A 20,173-nucleotide genomic window follows, 5' to 3' on the forward strand; every position below is an offset into this window, starting at 1 on the left:
CCTAGGTGCAGCAAAGGCTCACTAGACTGTTTCCTGAGATGGATGATCTGTAATATGAGGAAAGATTAAGTAGACTCGGCCTCTATTCCATAGAGCATTTAGAAGAATGAGAAGTGACCCCACTGAGACTTAGGATTCTTAGAAGGTTCAACAATGTGGATGCAGGGAGGTCATTTCCTTTGGTGGAGGAGTCTGAAACCAGGGGTCACAGTTTCAATATAGAGTAGTTAATTTATGCAACCTAATGCAACAGGTGAAAGCATATGACGTCATACAGAATCACTGGGCGAGTGTTTAAACAGTCCCCGTACTGACCAACATCCCACGCCGACGGAAGCCCATCATACAGGCACGGCACTTGAACATGAAACTCTCGTAGTCTGTGGAAGGGATCTTAGGTTTGAAAGGCTTTGACTTATGGATGCGCCCAGCATTCTTGGCCTCTCGTTCAGGATTATGCATTCTCTGCATGTGCTCTTTCAACTTGTCCTTTCTCTGCCAAAAAAAAAAAATAGGGAGAGCATGGCTCAGTGCTTGGGAGCATTGTACTGGATGAAGCATCTCCACTGCACGGATATTGTCTCATTTATTGATCAAGGTCTCACCATAGTTTCATTAAGTAGCTTTGCATCATATAATCAAAATCAATAAAGTTCTCAAGAAATCAATGAACAAGTTATTAGCTATCGATTGAAGACTGCGCCTTCGAGGTTTTTAATTTATATTTTTTTATCTCAAACCAACTGAAGTAATGGCACTATGATATTCCACATTTCATACTCACTTACCAGATCACCATATTCTTCCTGTTTAATTAAAAGTAACAAAACATTTTGTACAATTAAGGAAAAGTAATTTATCAATTATCTTTATCACATTTCCTCAAAATAGGCAGTGCCATTTTCCCTATTAAACCTCTGTTTGGTCCCAAAATAATTCCACTAATACTAATAGTCCCCACTTATTTCCCAATAACCCATTGCCTCTCACTGGCCTACAAACTCCTGCCACCCACCTACCAGGGGTAATTTTACAGATGCCAATTGACCCATCAACCAAAACACCTTTGTAATGTGGGAGAAAACTGAAGGGTTTAGAAGAAACCCAAGCAGCCACGATAGAATGTGCACAGACAGCACCACAAGACATAGGATCAGAGTTCGGTCATTCGACCCATCAAGTCTGTTCCACCACATCCACTCAATCAAGGCCTTTCAACATTCCATAAGCTTCAATAAGGTCACCCCCTCATTCTTTTGAAATCCAGTGAGTAGAGGCCCAGAGCCATCAAACACTGCTCATATGACAAGCCTTTCAATCCTGGAATAATTTTCATGAACACCCCATGAACCCTCTCCAGTTTCAATCCAAAACTACTCACAATACTCCAAGTGAGGCCTCACCAGTGCTTTATAAAGCCTCAATGTTACATCCTTGTTTTTAATATTCTAGCCCTCTCGAAATGAATGCTAACAGCGCATTTGCCTTCCTCACCACAGACTCAACTTGCAAATTAACCATAAGGGAATCCTGCATGAGGACTCCCAAAGTCCCTTTGCACCTCAGATTTTTGTATTTTCTATCCATTTAGAAAATAGTCTACCCTTTCATTTCTTCTCCCAGCATTATTCCATTTGCCACTTCTTTGGCAATTCTAAGTCTAAGTTCTTCGAGAGCCTTTCTACTTCATCAAAACTACCTGCACCAGAAGGCAGGATTAAACCTAGGTCACTGGAGGTGTGAGGCAGTAGCTCTAAATGACATTTTGATGACAAACTCTGCCATCTTCATCAGGGACGATGCCTGGGTATGTCTAGTCCAATGGCATTTATAACCCTGTTGTCCATCTCTTTTGTTTGGTTAGTCCTCATCCAATCAGGTTTCCACTGTCCCTCTTTGCTAACAATCAAATTCCAGGACTTTATTCGTCATATATCCCAGGAAAGCATTAGATCCTTTTTGAACTGAATAAGTATTTTGCATCAGTCTTCACTGTGGAAGACTACCAGGTGTAAAGGGTCATGAAGTGTGTGTGTGTGAAGTTACCATAACTAAAGACTAGATACTTGGGAAACTGAAAGGTATAAGTAACCTGAATCAGATAACATACACCACAGGATTCTGAAAGAGGTAGCTGAAGAGATCGGGGGGCAGTACTAATAATCTTTCAAGAATCACTAGATTCTGGAATGGTTCTGGAAGACTGGATAGTTGCAAATGTCACTCCACTCTTCAAGAAGGGTGAGAGGCAGAAGAAAGGAAATTATAGGCCAGTTTGTCTCACCTCAGTGGTCAGGAAGATTTTGGAGTAGTTTGTTAAGGATGTGGTTTTGGGATTCTTGGAGGCACATGATAACATAGATTGTAGTCAGCATGGTTTCCTTAAGGGAAAATCTTGCTGACAAATCTGTTGGAATTCTTTGAAGAAATAACAAGCAGGAAAGACAAAGGAGAATCGGTTGTTGTATACTTGGATTTTCAGAAGGCCTTCAACAAGGTGCCACACATGAGGCTGCTTAACAAGCCACAAGCCCATGGTATTACAGGAAAGATTCTAGCATGGATAAAGCAGTGGCTGATTGGAAGGAGGCAAAGAGTGGGAATAAAGGGAGCATTTTCTGGTTGGCTGCTGGTAACTCGTGGTGTTCTGCAGGGGTCTGTGTTGGGACTGATTCTTTTTACATTGTATGTCAATGACTTGAGTGATGGAATTGATAGCAAATTTTGGAGTCGATATGAAGATAGGCCGAGGGGCAGGTAGTTTTGAGGAAGTAGATAGGCTACAGAAGGACTTAGACAGATTAGGAGAATGGGCAAATTAGTGGCAGAAGGAATACAGTGTCGGGAGGTGTGTAGTCATGCACTTTGGTAGAAAGAATGAAAGCGTTGACTATTTTCTAAATGGAGAGAAAATACAAACAATAGAGGCATAAAGGGACTTAGGAGTCATTGTGCAGGATTCCTTAAATGTTCATTTGCAGGTTGAGTTGGTGGAAAGGAAGGCAAATGTGATGTTAGCATTTATTTCAAGAACACTGGGACATAAAAGCAAGGCTGTAACGTTGAAACTTTATAAAGCACTGGCGAGGCCTCACTTGGAGTATTGTGAGCAGTTTGTGCTGAAACTGGAGAGGGTTCATAGGGGATTCACAAAAATGATTCCAGGGTTGAAAGGCTTGTCAATAGAAGGGCATTTGATGGCTCTGAGCCTGCATTCACTAGAATTTAGAAGAATGAAGGGTGACCTCAATGAAAGCTATTGAATGATGAAAGGGCTTGATAGAGTGGATGCAGAGAGGAGGTTTCCTATGGTAAGATAGTCTAATACCAGAGCACACAGCCTCAGATTAGAGAGGCGGTCTTTTAGGATGGCGATGAGAAGGAATTTCTTTAGCCAGAGTGCGGTGAATCTGTGGAATTTGTTGCCATAGGTAGCTGTGGAGGCTGTGTCTTTATGTATATTTAAGGCACAGGTTGATAGATTCTTGATTGGTCAGAGCATAAGGGGTTATGGGGGGCTGGGGGGGAAAGAGGCAGGAGATTGGGTCAAAGAGGAAGAATGGATCAGCCATGATGAAACGACAGATTAGACTCAATGGGCCAAATAGCTTAATTCTGCTTCGATATGTTATGGCCGACACGGACTTTAGCAAGGCACTTGACAAGGTCCCAATGGGAAGTTGGTTAGAAAGGTTCAGTTGCTCGGCATTGAAGTTGAGGTAGTAAATTGGATCAGACATTGGCTTTGTGGGAGAAGCCAGAGAGTGGTACTAGATGGTTACCTCTCTGACTGGAGGCCTGTGACTAGTGGAGTGCTGCAGGGACTGGTGCCAGGTCCGTTGTTGTTTGTCATCTATATCAATGATCTGGATGATAATGTGGTTGACTAGATCAGCAAATCTGCGGATTTCCAAGATTAGGCATGCGGTGGACAGCAAGGAAGACTATCAGAGCTTGCAGCGGGATGGGAAAACAGGCTGAAACATGGCAGATAGAATTTAATGCAGACAACTGTGAGGTGTTGCACTTCGGTAAGACCAATCAGGGTAGGTCTCACACAGTGAATGGTAGGGCACTGAGGAGTGTGGTAGAAGAAAGTCATCTGGGAATACAAGTCCATAATTCATTGAAGCTGGCATCACAGGTAACTCGGGTCATTAAAAAAAGCTTTTGGCACATTGCCCTTCATAAATCATAGTATTAAGTCCAGGAGATGGGATGTTATGTTATAGTTGGAAAAGACATTGATGAGGCCTAATTTAGAGTACAGGTGGCCCCCATTTTCCGAACGTTCGTTTTACGACAGCTCGCCATTACGAAAGACCTACATTAGTTACCTGTTTTCGCTAACCGAAGAGTGTTCACGCTTTTACGAAAAAAGGCAGCACGCGCCTGAACAGCCAAGCTCCTCCCCTGGAACTGCAATCTTACCGGCATTGCTTAAACACGTGTCTGTGAGCATCTGTGCTTTATCTCAATTTAATTTGAGCATCCGTTAGCAAGATGAGTTCTAAGGTATCGGAAAAGCCTAAAAAGCTTGTAAGGGTGTTACGCTTAGCGTAAACCTGGACGTAATTAAGCGTTTTGATCATGGTCCACGAAGTAAGGACATTGTCTGCACGTTGAACTTGCCTGCATTCACCATTCGCACTATTTACACACAGAGAGAAAGAATCTTGAAAGCTGCCAATGTTACTATTGGTTCTGCTCATAGCAAAGTGGGCTCTTTTAGTCGGCATCCAGTAATGGATAAAATGGAAAGTCTATTGCTTGAGTGGATCGATGGGCGTACAAAGCGTGGTGTTCCGTTAAGCTATCTTATTCTTAAGGAGAAATCAGTCAGTCTTTTTAATAAGCTGAAACAGAAAGCACTGGACGATGGTGATGAAAGTGTTGCAAAAGTGGAATTTAAAGGTAGTCATGGGTGGTTTGATCAGTTTGTGAGGTGAGGGCAGCTTCATACTTTAACGTTTACCGGAGAGAGTGCTTTGGCTGATACTGAAGCTGCCGAAAAGTTCCCAGCAGAACTGAAGAAAATAATTACAGAAGGTGGTTATTCGTATAAGCAGGTGTTTAACTATGACGAAACTGCAATTTATTGGAAAAAATTGCCGAGTAAGACATTTATTTCGAAAGAAGAAAAGCAGGCTAAGGGACACAAGGCATCGAAGGACAGGTTTACCCTAATGCCCATTATTAACGCCACTGGTGATGCTGTCCTTAAGCCTCTACTAGTGTACCATTCAGAAAATCCGAGGGCACTTAAAGGCGTTGATAAGAAAACACTTCCCGTTATGTTCCGTTCACATCCAAGCAGTTGGAACACCCAAGTGTTTTTTTCTGAGTACACGAGTGGATACGTTAGTCCTTTTGTTGAAAAATACTGTACAGAAAGTAACCTCGATAATAGGTGTCTTGTGATGGTCGATAATTGTGCTGCTCATCCACCTGGCATTACCGAGTATGGCAGTAACATTTGTGTTGTGTTCTTACCGCCGAATACGACATCGTTGCTGCAGCCGTGCGACCAAGGCCTAATAGCCACAATTAAGGTTTACTATACACAAAATGTGATGTGTTTTATTGTAAGTGCCATTGACAGAGAGGGCAACTCCGAAGCATCTTTGTGAGAGATCTGGAAAGAATACAATATAAAACTGGCAATCGCCAACATTGGAGATGCTCTCAATAGGCTAACAGTCTCGATGAGAAATGGCATTTGGAGGAAACTGTGTCCCAAAGCAGCGAACGAGTTTAAAGGCTTCAAACCAACAACAATAAATACGACAATAGTGTCTTTAGCTAAGGAGGCTGGGTTTGTGGAAGTTGACAAAAGATGATGCTGAAGAGGTTTTGGCATCCCATGACCAAGAATTGACAGATGAAGAGCTGATGCAATTGCAAGAGGAAAGGATACGAATTGAAACTGAACGCAGTAGCGAATGGCCCGAAAGTGAAGTCATCCAGGAACTAAACGTGAAGCACTTGTGTGAGATTTTCGCTGCGATTGACAGCGCCGCAATGGTTGCAGAAAAGTATGACTTAATTTTGAAAGGGCACGTAGGTTTAGGGCACATTTGCAGGATAGTTTGAGTGCTTACAAAGAACTATATGATAGAAAAATGCGTGAGGCTAAGCAGCCAAGCATACTGTCGTTTTTCAAGCCTTCCACATCAGCGACAGCAGACGACGAACCTCAACCTTCGACATCGAGGCAGGCAGACATAGAAGATGTTAGTGACCAGTCTCCTGTACCTCCCACCACCGCAACCTCAGCCTAACACACCATTATCAGTGTGCTCGCTGTCCTCCCAATTCCGCTAAGTGAAACTACAGTGTACATACATTATTTCTACCTTATATAGGCTGTGTAATTTTGTGTTATTTGGTATGATTTGGTAGGTTATTTTTCGGGTCTGGGAACACACAAAAATGTTTTCAATATAAATGAAAGACATTTTTGCGAAAGTGGAATTTAAAGGTAGTCATAGGCGGTTTGATCGGTTTTTGAGGTGACAGCAGCTTCATAGCTTAAAGGTTACTGGAGGGTGTGTTTCTGCTGAGAGTGCTTCCGCCTAGAGTGCTTGCGTGAGAAGAAGGTAGTCTGAGAATCAGAGTGGGAGTGCAGAGGAAGCCATTCTCAAATTTTTCAGTTTTTTTTCCATCGGCGTTCAGAGAGGCGGGACTGCGCAGGCGTGTGACGTCGGGCAGTGAAGCGCGGAAGACTTAAAAGGACAGAAGTCCTGCTTCGGGTTTAATTCGAAGAAGGAAGTCTGAGAATCGGAGTGGGAGTGCGGAGGAAGCCATTTTAAAATTTTTCATTTTTTTTTCCATCGGCGTTCAGAGAGGCGGGACTGCGCAGGCGTGTGACATCGGGCAGTGAAGCGCGGAAGATTTAAAAGGAACAGAGCCTTATACAGCGGGCAGCATAGTGAGCTAGGAGCAGAGTGAAGGCTTAAGGGCTTCGGCTCAACGGGCTTAGGCGGAAACGGGCGAGGCGAAGAGGGTTTGGTATTCATTTTTTGTTGTTATTTGAGGAGAGGGGCAGTATGAGTGTGAGGGCAGTTTGTTGTTCTCAGTGCCGGATGTGGGAGGTCGTGGAGTCTCCAAGCCTCCCGGACGTTCACATCTGCGCCAGGTGCGCCGAGATGCAGCTCCTAAGGGACTGCGTTAGGGAACTGGAGCTGCAGCTCGATGACCTTCGTCTGGTCAGGGAGAGTGAGGAGTTGATAGAGAGGAGTTACAGGCAGGTGGTCACACCGGGGCCACGGAAGGCAGACAAGTGGGTCATGGTTAGGAGGGGGAAGGGGAAGAGTCAGGTAATAGAGAGTACCCCGGTGGCTGTGCCCCTTGACAATAGGTACTCCTGTTTGAGTACTGTTGGGGGGGACAGCTTACCTGGGGGAAGCGACAGTGGCCGTGCCTCTGGCACAGAGTCTGGCCCTGTAGCTCAGAAGGGTAGGGAAAGGAAGAGGAGGCCAGTAGTAATAGGGGACTCGATAGTAAGGGGGTCAGACAGGCGATTCTGTGGACGCAGTCCAGAGACCCGGATGGTAGTTTGCCTCCCTGGTACCAGGGTCCGGGACATTTCTGATCGCGTCCAAGATATCCTTAAGTGGGAGGGTGAGGAGCCAGAGGTCGTGGTACATATAGGTACCAATGACATAGGTAGAGAAAGGGAAGAGGCCCTGAAAGGAGAATATAGGGAGTTAGGAAGGGAGTTGAGAAAAAGGACCGCAATGGTAGTAATCTCGGGATTACTGCCTGTGCCACGCGACAGTGAGAGTAAGAATGTGATGAGGTGGAGGATAAGTGCGTGGCTGAGGGATTGGAGCAGGGGGCAGGGATTCAAGTTTTTGGATCATTGGGACCTCTTTTGGCGCAGGTATGATCTGTTCAAAAAGGACGGGTTACACTTGAATCCTAGGGGGACCAATATCCTGGCGGGGAGATTTGCGAGCGCTACTGAGGTGACTTTAAACTAGAATGGTTCGGGGGTGGGAATCAAATTAAAGAGACTAGGAGAGAAGAGGTTAGTTCACAACAGGGGGATGGGAACAAGTGCAGAGAGACCGAGGGGTGTAAAATGAGGGTAGAAGCAAAAAGTAGTAAGGTGAAAAGGAAAAGTAAAAGTGGCAGGCCGACAAATCCAGGGTAAAAATCAAAAAGGGCCACTGTTCAACATAATTGTATAGGGGCTAAGAGTGTTGTAAAAGCGAGCCTGAAGGCTTTGTGTGTCAATGCAAGGAGCATTCGTAACAAGGTGGATGAATTAAAAGTGCAGATTGTTATTAATGAATATGATATAGTTGGGATCACAGAGACATGGCTCCAGGGTGACCAGGGATGGGAGCTCAACGTTCAGGGATATTTAATATTCAAGAGGGATAGACATGAAAGAAAAGGAGGTGGGGTAGCATTGCTGGTTAGAGAGGAGACTAACGCAATAGAAAGGAAGGACATTAGCCGGGAGGATGTGGAAACAATATGGGTCGAGCTGCATAACACTAAGGGGCAGAAAACACTGGTGGGAGTTGTGTACAGGCCACCTAACAGTAGTAGTGAGGTTGGGGATGGTATTAAACAGGAAATTAGAAATGTGTACAATAAAGGAACAGCAGTTATAATGGGTGACTTCAATCTACATATAGACTGGGTGAACCAAATTGGTAAGGGTGCTGAGGAAGAGGATCTATTGGAATGTATGCGGGATGGTTTTTTGAACCAACATGTCGAGGAACCAACTAGGGAGCAGGCTATTCTAGACTGGGTATTGAGCAATGAGGAAGGGTTAATTAGCAATCTTGTCGTGAGAGGCCCCTTGGGTAAGAGTGACCATAATATGGTGGAATTCTTTATTAAGATGGAGAGTGACATAGTTAATTCAGAAACAAAGGTTCTGAACTTAAAGAAGGGTAACTTTGAAGGTATGAGACGTGAATTAGCTAAGATAGACTGGCAAATGACACTTAAAGGGTTGATGGTGGATATGCAATGGCAAGCATTTAAAGATCGCATGGATGAACTACAACAATTGTTCATCCCAGTTTGGCAAAAGAATAAATCAAGGAAGGTAGTGCACCCGTGGCTGACAAGGGAAATTAGGGATAGTATCAATTCCAAAGAAGAAGCATACAAATTAGCCAGAAAAAGTGGCTTCACCTGAGGACTGGGAGAAATTCAGATTCCAGCAGAGGAGGACAAAGGGCTTAATTAGGAAGGGGAAAAAAGATTATGAGAGAAAACTGGCAGGGAACATGAAAACTGACTGTACAAGCTTTTATAGATATGTGAAAAGACAAAGATTGGTTAAGACAAATGTAGGTCCCCTACAGACAGAAACAGGTGAATTGATTATGGGGAGCAAGGACATGGCAGACCAATTGAATAACTACTTTGGTTCTGTCTTAACTAAGGACGACATAAATAATCTTCTGGAAATAGTAGGGGACAGAGGGTCCAGTAAGATGGAGGAACTGAGGGAAATACATGTTAGTAGGGAAGTGGTGTTAAGTAAATTAAAGGGATTAAAGGCAGATAAATCCCCAGGGCCAGATGGTCTGCATCCCAGAGTGCTTAAGGAAGTAGCCCAAGAAATAGTGGATGCATTAGTGATAATTTTTCAAAACTCGTTAGATTCTGGACTAGTTCCTGAGGATTGGAGGGTGGCTAATGTAACCCCACTTTTTAAAAAAGGAAGGAGAGAGAAACCGGGGAATTATAGACCGGTTAGCCTGACATCGGTGGTGGGGAAAATGCTCGAGTCAGTTATCAAAGATGTGATAACAGCACATTTGGAAAGCGGTGAAATCATCGGACAAAGTCAGCATGGATTTGTGAAAGGAAAATCATGTCTGACAAATCTCAGAATTTTTTGAGGATGTAACTAGTAGAGTGAATAGGGGAGAACCAGTGGATGTGGGATATTTGGATTTTCAAAAGGCTTTTGACAAGGTCCCACACAGGAGATTAGTGTGCAAACTTAAAGCACACGGTATTGGGGGTATTGATGTGGATAGAAAATTGGTTAGCAGACAGGAAGCAAAGAGTGGGAATAAATGGGACCTTTTCAGAATGGCAGGCAGTGACTAGTGGGGTACCGCAAGGCTCAGTGCTGGGACCCCAGTTGTTTACAATATATATTAATGACTTAGATGAAGGAATTAAATGCAGCATCTCCAAGTTTGCGGATGACACGAAGCTGGGCGGCAGTGTTAGCTGTGAGGAGGATGCTAAGAAGATGCAGGGTGACTTGGATAGGTTAGGTGAGTGGGCAAATTCATGGCAGATGCAATTTAATGTGGATAAATGTGAGGTTATCCACTTTGGTGGCAAAAACAGGAAAACAGATTATTATCTGAATGGTGGCCGATTAGGAAAAGGGGAGGTGCAACGAGACTTGGGTGTCATTATACACCAGTCATTGAAAGTGGGCATGCGGTACAGCAGGCGGTGAAAAAGGTGAATGGTATGCTGGCATTCATAGCAAGAAGATTCGATTACAGGAGCAGGGAGGTACCACTGCAGTTGTACAAGGCCTTGGTGAGACCACACCTGGAGTATTGTGTGCAGTTTTGGTCCCCTAATCTAAGGAAAGACATCCTTACCATAGAGGGGGGTACAAAGACGGTTCACCAGATTGATTCCTGGGATGGCAGGACTTTCATATGATGAAAGACCGGATCGACTAGGCTTATACTCGTTGGAATTTAGAAGATTGAGGGGGGATCCTATTGAAACATATAAAATCCTAAAGAGATTGGACAGGCTAGATGCAGGAAGATTGTTCCCGATGTTGGGGAAGTCCAGGACGAGGGATCACAGTTTGAGGATAAAGGGGAAGCCTTTTACGACCGAGATGAGGAAAAACTTCTTCACACAGAGAGTGGTGAATCTGTGGAATTCTCTGCCACAGGAAACAGTTGAGGCCAGTTCATTGGCTATATTTAAGAGGGAGTTAGATATGGCCCTTGTGGCTAAAGGGATCAGGGGGTATGGGGGTGGGGGGGGGGGAGAAGGCTGGTACAGGGTTCTGAGTTGGATGATCAGCCATAATCATACTGAATGGCAGTGCAGGCTCGAAGGGCTGAATGGCCTACTCCTGCACCTATTTTCTATGTTTCTATGTGAGATTTTTGCTAGCTTGACAGTGCTGCAATGATTGCAGGAAAGTATTTCTACTTTATTTAGGCTGTGTATTTATCATATCATTCCTACTTTTACTATATGTTACTGTTATTTTAGGTTTTATGTGCTACTTGGTATGATTTGGTAGGTTTTTTTTGGGCCTGCGAACGCTCAAAAATTTTTCCCATAAAAATTAATGGTAATTGCTTCTTCGCTTTACGCCATTTCGGCTGATGAACTGTTTCATAGGAACGCTCTGCCTTTGGATAGCGGGGGAAACCTGTTTCGCATGCAGTTTTGGATCGCCTACCAACAGGAAAGATGCAAAGAAGTTTGAAAGAGTACAGACAAAATTTACAAGGTTTTTGCCAGAACTGGAGGACCTAAGTTATGAGGAAAGATTGAGAGGTTAGAACTTTATTCCTTGGAATGTAGAAGATTGAAGGAAGATTTAATACAAAATTATAAGGGGTATAGACAGGGTAAATGCAAGCAGGCGTTTTCCACTGAGCTTGGGTGGGACGACAAGTAGAGGTTATGGGTTTAGGATGCAAGGTGAATGTTTGAGGGGAATATGAGGGGAAACTTCTTGACTCAGTGGGTTGTGAGAGTGTGGAACGAGCTGCCAGCATAAGAGGTCCATGCGAGCTCGATTTCAACGTTTAAGAGAAGTAGAGGTATGTACACTGGTAGGAGTATGGAGGACTATGGTCCAGGTGCAGGTTGATGGGAGTTGGCGGTTTAAATGGTTCGGCATGGATGAGATGCAGTTTCTGTGCTGTACTTTTCTATGATTCTCTGACTCTAGACTGTTGCGCATGAAATTCCCAGATCAGTAGTTCCTGAGATACTCAAATCATTCTGTTTTGCACCAACAATCATTCCACAGTCAAAGTCATTTAGATCACATTTCTTCCCCATTCTTATGTTTGGTCTGAACAACAAAACCAAACTTCTTGACCATGTCTGCTTGCTTTTATGCATTGAGTTGCTGCCATATGATTGGCTGATTAGATGTTTGTATTAGCATACAGGTGTACCTCATAAAGTGACTGCTGTGTGTATATAAAACGGTTCTGCTTCCCTCCCTGATGAGCTCAATTACTTCTACGCTCGCTTTGACTGAGAGAACAAGGAGGTCACCCTCAAAGCGGATTCTCCCACCTGGTGAACTGCCTCTCTCACTTTCCACCTCCAATGTTTGCGCCACCCTGAGCAGGGTGAATGTACGAAAGGCAGCTGGTCTGGATGGAATACTTGGCCGTGTGCTCAGAGTCTGTGCAGGGCAGTTGGCCGGGGTCTTAACGGACATTTTCAATCTGTCCCTGGCCCAAGCAGTTGTCCCCACAAGTTTCAAGATCGCCACCATCATGCCAGTGCCGAAGCATTCCACTGCCACGGGCCTGAATGACTTCCACCCAGTTGCACTCACCCCCATCATTGCGAAGTGCTTTGAGAGATTGGTTCTATCACATCTGAAATCCTGTCTGCCCTCTACCCTGGACCCCCATCAATTTGCCTATCGCACCAACAGGTCAGTAGAGGATGCCACCTCCACGGCACTTCACTCTGCCCTGACCCACCTGGACAGCCCCAACTCTTACATCAGAATGCTGTTCACTGACTTTAGTTCGGCATTCAATACTGTGATCCCCTCCAAGCTGATCATCAAACTTCGCCAGCTTGGTATCAGCTCATCCCTCTGCAAATGGACCTTGGACTTTCTGACCAACAGACCCGAATCAGTTAAGTTAGACAACCTCTCCTCCTCCATTCTCACCCTGAATGCCGGCGTGCCTCAAGGCTGTGTGCTGAGCCCTCTTCTGTACTCCCTTTTCAACTACGACTGTGTTCCTGTACATGGTTCTAACTGCATAATCAAGTTCGCAGATGACACCACGGTGGCTGGCCTGATCAGAGGGGATGACGAGACGGCCTACAGGGACGAGATCCAGCACCTGGCTGTGTGGTGTGCCAACAACAACCTTGCCCTTAACACCCAGAAGACCAAGGAGATCATTGTGGACTTTTGGTATGCTAGGAGCCACACTCACGTCCCCATCTACATCAACGGAGCTGTAGTGGAGCGTGTATCAAGCTTCAAATTCCTTGGTGTCCACATTTCCGAGGATCTCACCTGCTCCGTGAACTCCTCCATCCTGATCAAAAAGGCACAACAGCGCCTTTATTTCCTGCGGAGCATCAAGAAAGCTCACCTCTGTCCCAGGATACTGACGGACTTTTAAAAAAGCGCTCCAGCATGTGGTGAAAACTGCCCAGTGGATTATCAGCACCCAATTGCCCACCATTGAGAACATCTACCATAAACACTGCCTGGGCAGGGTGAAAAGCATTATCAAGGATGCATCTCACCATAACCATGGACTTTTTACTCTCCTCCCATCCGGTAGGCGCTACAGGAGCCTCCGCTCCCGCACCAGCAGGCACAGGAAGAGCTTCTTCCCTGAGGCTGTGACCCTGCTGAACCTCACATCACAGCGCTAAGCAGTATTGCACCCATATTGTACTGTCTCAGTACTTTTATATTTGTGTGCTGTAGCACTTACTTTTTATTTGCAGTTATTTTGTAAATAACACTATTCTTTGCATTTCTGGTCAGATGCTAACTGCATTTCATTGGCTTTGTATCTGTACTCGGCACAATGACAATAAAGTTGAATATAACCTAATCTAATTCATGAAGGAGAATTTCACTGGGAATAGTTTTCCCTATTCCTTCTCTAAAAATCACCTCCTTTCCAGAAATCTGTGTAGTTTACTGTGGCAAAAGTTGAACATTGAAGAACAATTCCTCTTTGGCCACATGCATTGCTTCCAGGATGTTGGTGTAGGCACTGCAGACTCTGGCATGTTGGTTCTACATGACAGGGAACTAGAGGGTTATTAGATATTCACTCATTACACAAGGCAAGATATTCATTCTTGATGGCAGAAATCTCATGAGGATCGTGTTCCAGTTTGCCTTTCCAGGTGGCATACCACCACTTTATTCATCAATCATGATACCCTTCTGTCCATTGAGGTGGCATTATCACGATCAATACTTCAACGTTCTCACGGTGACAATGATGTCCTAATTTTCCATATCTTTAACATCATTTCAAGGAACAGAAAATGCCTGCACCTGACTTCTTTGTGTAAGAAGTAACTGTATTACATCTGCTCTCTACAGTCTGGGCAAGCGAGGTTATGGTCTACAAAAGCTGACATACATACAGTACATGCATATTTGCTCTTTTACACATTTCTTCCTTGGCCTCCCCTCCCTCCTCTTAACCCTAATCTGCTCCACCAATTCCCTGTTAAATGGTTAAAAAAATTCATTGAATTTATGGTAAAACGAAGTGTGTGAAACCAAACAGTCCACAATGTACATCAAGTAATCACACAAGGACAGGCACATGGATGTACAAACTGTACAATTAGCAATGGCAGCTGTTGATGGCAGTACAGGACAACCACTTACTTTGAACTGCTTGCCACAGGTGGAGCAGAGAAAGTCCTTCCGATCAGAGTGCCGCAGCATATGTAGTCGAAGCTTGTCTGGCCGGCAGAAGGCTTTGTCACATTCTGTACACTGGTAAATCTTCTCAGAGTGGAAGCTTCGAATGTGCTTCTTTATCTATTCATTGATACAAGGACAAAACAGGATAAAATAGCTACCAGTCTCCAACTACACCAATCCATTCATACTCATGTCTTCCAAATCCTATCCATACCAATCCCTTCACACTGAACTTTAATACTCCATTGAAACTGTCCTTTCACATACTTCTCCCATGTTCCAGCTACCAAATGTAGCATTTTGTTCTTAAACATACTCCAGCACATTCACACTTTCTGCTCACCGTCCCTTCAATATACTCATTCTTTCCACGCTCCAGGAAAAGTCCATTTGTACCAGAGCTGGTATAATCATGCTTTCAACTATTGACCTCTGTCTCAACAAACACACATTATAAACCATCCCCAACTATCAATAGGTTCATAAAAGTCCAGTACGCATGTACAACAACAAAAGCTAGAAAATCTTTGTGTTTTGAGAGGGAATGGATTACAAAATTACAATGGTGTTGTTTCAGAAAGGAAATTGTTGAGACCACATCTGGAATACAATGTACAAATATGGTCTCTTTATTTAAGGAAATACATTAATATATTGTATGTCACTCTGCAGTAATACCTGGAATGGCCAGGTTGTCTTATGGGGAAAGGTTACACAGGCTTAGCTTGTATCCAATATAGGTTAGAATGAAGTATTTAAAACAAAAAGGTTGCCCATTTGAAACACATGGGGTAAAGTGTTTTCTCCCAAAGGATCAGGAGCCTTTATAACTCTCTTGGTCAATGAACAGTGAAAACAGACTTTTTTTTTTTTTTTTTTAATAAAGTGGAGATCGAGTTTTGTAGCAGGGAGTGAAAGATTGACAGGTGTCCCCCACTTTTCGAACGTTCACTTTACGAAACCTCACTGCTACGAAAGACCTACATTAGTACCCTGTTTTCACTTTCAGAAGGTGTTTTTACTGTTCCGAAAAAAATTCAGCACGCGATAAAAGGCAGTGTGCTCCCCGAGCAGCCGCTCTCCCCCGGATTCGGAACTGCTTTGCTTTAACACCTGCCTGTGAGCAGCCGTTTGCAAGATGAGTTCTATGGTATTGGATAAGCCTGAGAGAGCTTGTAAGAGTATCACACTTCGCATAAAGCTAGACATAATTAAGCGTTTTGATCGTGGTGAACAAGTAAGGACAACGTGAGACAACGTGGGTTTAGCTAGTGGAAGCTGACGAACATGATGTTGAAGAGGTTTTGGCATCCCATCACCAAGAACTGACAGATGAAGAGCTGATGCAATTGGAAGAAAAAAGGATAAAAATCAAAACCGAATGAGTAATGATAAAGTATGACTTTAATTTTGAAAGGGTACGTCAGTTTAGGAGATATTTGCAGAATGGTTTGAGTCCTTACAAAGAACTGTGTGATAGAAAAATGCGCAAGGCTCAGCAGTCAAGCAAGCCTTCCACATCAGCCACAGCAGACGACGAAACTTGATCTTCGACATTGAGGCGGGCAGTCATAGGAGAAGATGACCTGCCTGCTCTAATGGAAACAGGACACCCCAGTGTCCCACCACTCCAAACCCCAGGCCACGGACAGATACCGATTCGCGGAGAATGCAACGGTAGCCAGGAGGCACATAGCACATCTTTAAGAAAAAAGTCGAAATAAACATGTTAATTAATTAGGTGCCGCCAACCCAGATCAGAGACGACGCAATCGGAAATCGGCACTGATCTGGGCTGACAATTACGTGTCAGGCGGCACCTAATTAATTAGCTTGTTTATTTCGGCTTTTTCCTTAAAGATGTGCCGTGTACCTCCCAGTTACTGCTGCATTCCTGCATGCTTCGCGGCAATGTATCGCACGGCGGCCTGGAGGTTGGGGGCCACTGCACCACCCAACCTGGAACGACTCAGTCTAACACACCATCATCAGTGTGCTCAGCAAGCTATCTTCCCAATTCCCATAAGTGATACTACACTGTAGATACATTATTTCTACTTTATATAGGCTGTGTATTTTTGTGTGTTATTTGGTATGATTTGGCAGCTTCATAGCTTAAAGGTTACTGGAGAGAGTGTTCTTGCCAACAGCGCTTGCGTGAGATTTTCTGCCGACAGCGCTTGTGTGAGATTTTCGCTCCGGAGAACAGTTCAGTAATGATTGCGGAAAAGTATTTCTACTTTATATAGGCTGTGTATTTATCATATCATTCCTGCTTTTACTATATGTTACTGTTATTTTAGGTTGTATGTATTATTTGGCATGATTTGGTAGGTTATTTTTGGGTCTGCGAACGCTCACAAAATTTTCCCATATAAATAAATGGTAATTGCTTCTTCGTTTTACGACATTTCAGCTTACGAACCGTTTCATAGGAACGCTCTACCTTCGGATGGCGGGGGAAACCTGTATATGGATAGGTTAGAATACATAGTTGAGCTGACAATCTAATGATCCATGATCTCAGTAAACGGTGGGTCAGGTTTGAATGTCAAGTGACCCACTCTTGCTCTTAATTTCAATGTTCACACCATCCATTCTTACATTTCCTTTTTCCATCTCATTTCTCTCATCCCAAATTTCAGCAATACCAGTTTTTAAATGTTCATCGAGGCTTTCAGCATTCTTCTCCATATCATGTATGGAGCTGAAACGGATGGGGGAAGATCTTAAATGGATTTCTTGCACTGTATTTCTTAGGAGATGGACACAGACTGAGGCAAAACAGCAGTAAAGTCATGGACTATATCCAGATTACAGAATAGGAGGCTGTTTTGATCCAAGATAAATCCCCAGCACCTGACAAGGTGTCCCTGGGACACTGTGGGAGGCTAGTGCAGAAACTGCAGGGGCCAGGTAGAGATATTTAAAACAATCTTCACCACAGGTGAGGTGCCAGAGGAGTGCAGGATAGCTAACATTCCCTTGTAGGAGAAAGGCTCTAAGAATAAGAAGGAAAATTATAGGTTGGTGAGACAGACATCAGTAATGGGTAAATTATTGGAAGGTATTCTAAGGGACCGGATATATAAGCATTTGGATAGACAGGGCCTGATTAGGGATAGTAAACATGGTTTTGTGCGTGATAGGTCATGTCTAACCAACCTTAGAGTAATTTGAGGAGATAACCAGGAAAATTGATGAAGGAGAGGCAGTGGATATCATCAACTTGAACTTTAGTAAGGCTTTTGACAAAGTCCCGCTTGGGAGACTGGTCAAGAAGGTTCAGTCGCTTGGCATTCGTGATGAGGTAATATATTGGATTTGACATTGCCTTCATGGGAGAAGCCAGAGGGTGGTTTTAGGGTGTTGTCTCTCTGACTGTCAGAAGAGTGAAAGGGAATAAGACGACAGTGCAGAGTGCCCCTGTGGCTGTTCCCCTCAATAACAGGTACACCGCTTTGAATACTGTTGGAGGAATGACCTATCAGGGTAGCAGTAGTCAGATCCCTAGCAGTTAATGGCTCAGAAGGGAAGGACAGGAGAAGAGGGAGCAGTAATGATAAGGTATTCCATAATTAGAGAAGGAGACAGGAGATTCTGTGGATGTGAAAGAGACAGCCGGACAGTATGTTGCCTCCCAGGTGCTAGGGTCAGGGACGTCTCAGATTGGGTCCATGGCATATATACATACATATATATATTAGGAAAAGGGACGAGGTCCTAAAGAGAGATCATAAGGAGATCAGTTGAAATCTGAAAAGCAGAACCTTAAGAGTAGTATTCTCTGGATTGCAGCCCATGCCATGTGCCAGTGAGGGCAAGAACAGGATGACTTGGTAAACGAATGTGTGGCTGACGAATTGGTGCAGGGTTAGGGGTTCAGATTTCTGGATTATTGGGATCTCTTCTGGGGAAGACCTTCCAAAAAGGATGGGTAACACCCAAATTTGAGAGGGACCAATACAGTATCCTTGTGGGCAGGCTTGCTAAAGTTGTTGGAGAAGGTTTAAACTAATTTGGCAGGGTGATAGGGCTGAGGACAGGGCTGTTGGTATACATGTTGATGCAGTGTGTAGTAAAAGCGTGAGGAAGGATAGGTAGTTGATAGGGCAAATTTGCAGTCAGTGGGATGGGCTGAAGTGTGTCTTTAAATTAAATAGTAAGGAGATGGGTCCAGCAGTTTGGGAAATGTGAGGATAAAGTAAGAGAGAAGGAAAGTGCAGGAGCCTACAGAGTAAAGAAACAAATTTAGGAAGGGAGAAGAATTTAACTTCCTGTAACATGGGGCAAAATTGAAAAAGGTGATGAATACAGGACTGAAGGTGTATTTAATGCACACAGGTAGATGAGCTTGTAGCGCAATTAGAAATTAGCAGGTATGGCACTGTGAGCATCACAGAGTTGTGGCTGGAAGGTCATAGTTGGGAGCTTACCATCCAAGGATACACAGTGTATCAAAAGGACAGGCAGGTAGGCAGAGGGGGTGGATGGCTCTGTTGGTAAATAATGAAATCAAATCTTTAGAAAGAGGTGACATGTATGTACTTTGAAAATACATTTACTTTGAACTTTGAATGTTGAACGATTAGAAAGATATGAGCCAATGTAGGCAAATGGAACAGAGCTCAGGGGACCAAAGTTCAAAGTAATTTAGAATCAAAGTACATACAACTGTATGTGTTACCATATATTACCTTGAAATTCATTTTCTTGCAGGCACTTACAGGAAAATCAGAAGTACAATAGAAGTTACTAAAACTATACACAAACAAAAACCAACAAACACCAATGTATAAAAGGCAAATATCAAAAAGTAATACAAGAACATGAATTTGAAAGAGTTCTGTAGAACACAGAAACAGTTCAGAGTTGTGGTGAGTGACAGTTCAGGAACCCGGTGGTTGTCAGGTAATAACTGCTCCTGAACCTGATAGTGTGGGAACTAACGCTTCTGTACCTCCAACTTGATGGCAGCAACGACAAGAGAGTTTTGTTGTGACAGCGCCCCCTGTAAGTGTGCTCAATGGTGGGGAGAGCTGAGTCTCCTTTGTCTGCGGTTTCCTGAGTTTGTCTACAAAAGTTGGAATCCCTGAACTCGGGGAAAGCTTGCCCTGAACTACAACGTCCACAGCAGCCTGCAACTTAGGGTCAGATGGTATTTTACAAAGGTGATGAAAAGGAATAAGCTGTAGACTGAAATACCAAAAATGGCACAAAGTAGAAAAATGTATAGTGCCTTGATAAAGTCATACAGCACAGGAACAGGTCCTTCACCCCAATTTGCCCACGTCAATCCTCGCCAACCTGAGCTCAGTTCCATTTGCCTACATTTGACCCCTATCTTTCTAATCATTCAACATTCAAAGTAAATTTATTATCAAAGTACATACATGTCACCATATACTACCCTGAGGACAAAGAAATACAACAGAATCAATCATAAATCACAAAGACTGACAACCAATGTTGAAAAGTCAAACTGCAAAAATAATAGAGTGGAGAAGATGGCGGCGTGAC

General features: G+C 43.8%; 1 protein-coding gene across 6 annotated transcripts in view; it reads right to left on the minus strand.

The window, feature by feature from the left end:
• Positions 1-20,173, minus strand: part of prdm10 (PR domain containing 10) — a 169,851-nt gene that overhangs the window by 23,915 nt on the left and 125,763 nt on the right. For all 6 annotated transcript variants that reach the window (XM_072238496.1, XM_072238494.1, XM_072238490.1 and 3 more), the window contains 2 exons: positions 14,615-14,770; positions 316-495 (listed from right to left, as the gene is read on the minus strand). In XM_072238496.1, coding sequence (XP_072094597.1) covers positions 316-495; positions 14,615-14,770 — 336 coding nt within the window. The remainder of the gene's footprint in view (positions 1-315; positions 496-14,614; positions 14,771-20,173) is intronic.

Source organism: Mobula birostris, chromosome 20 (genome assembly GCF_030028105.1).
Source record: "Mobula birostris isolate sMobBir1 chromosome 20, sMobBir1.hap1, whole genome shotgun sequence".
Lineage (NCBI taxonomy): Eukaryota > Metazoa > Chordata > Chondrichthyes > Myliobatiformes > Myliobatidae > Mobula > Mobula birostris.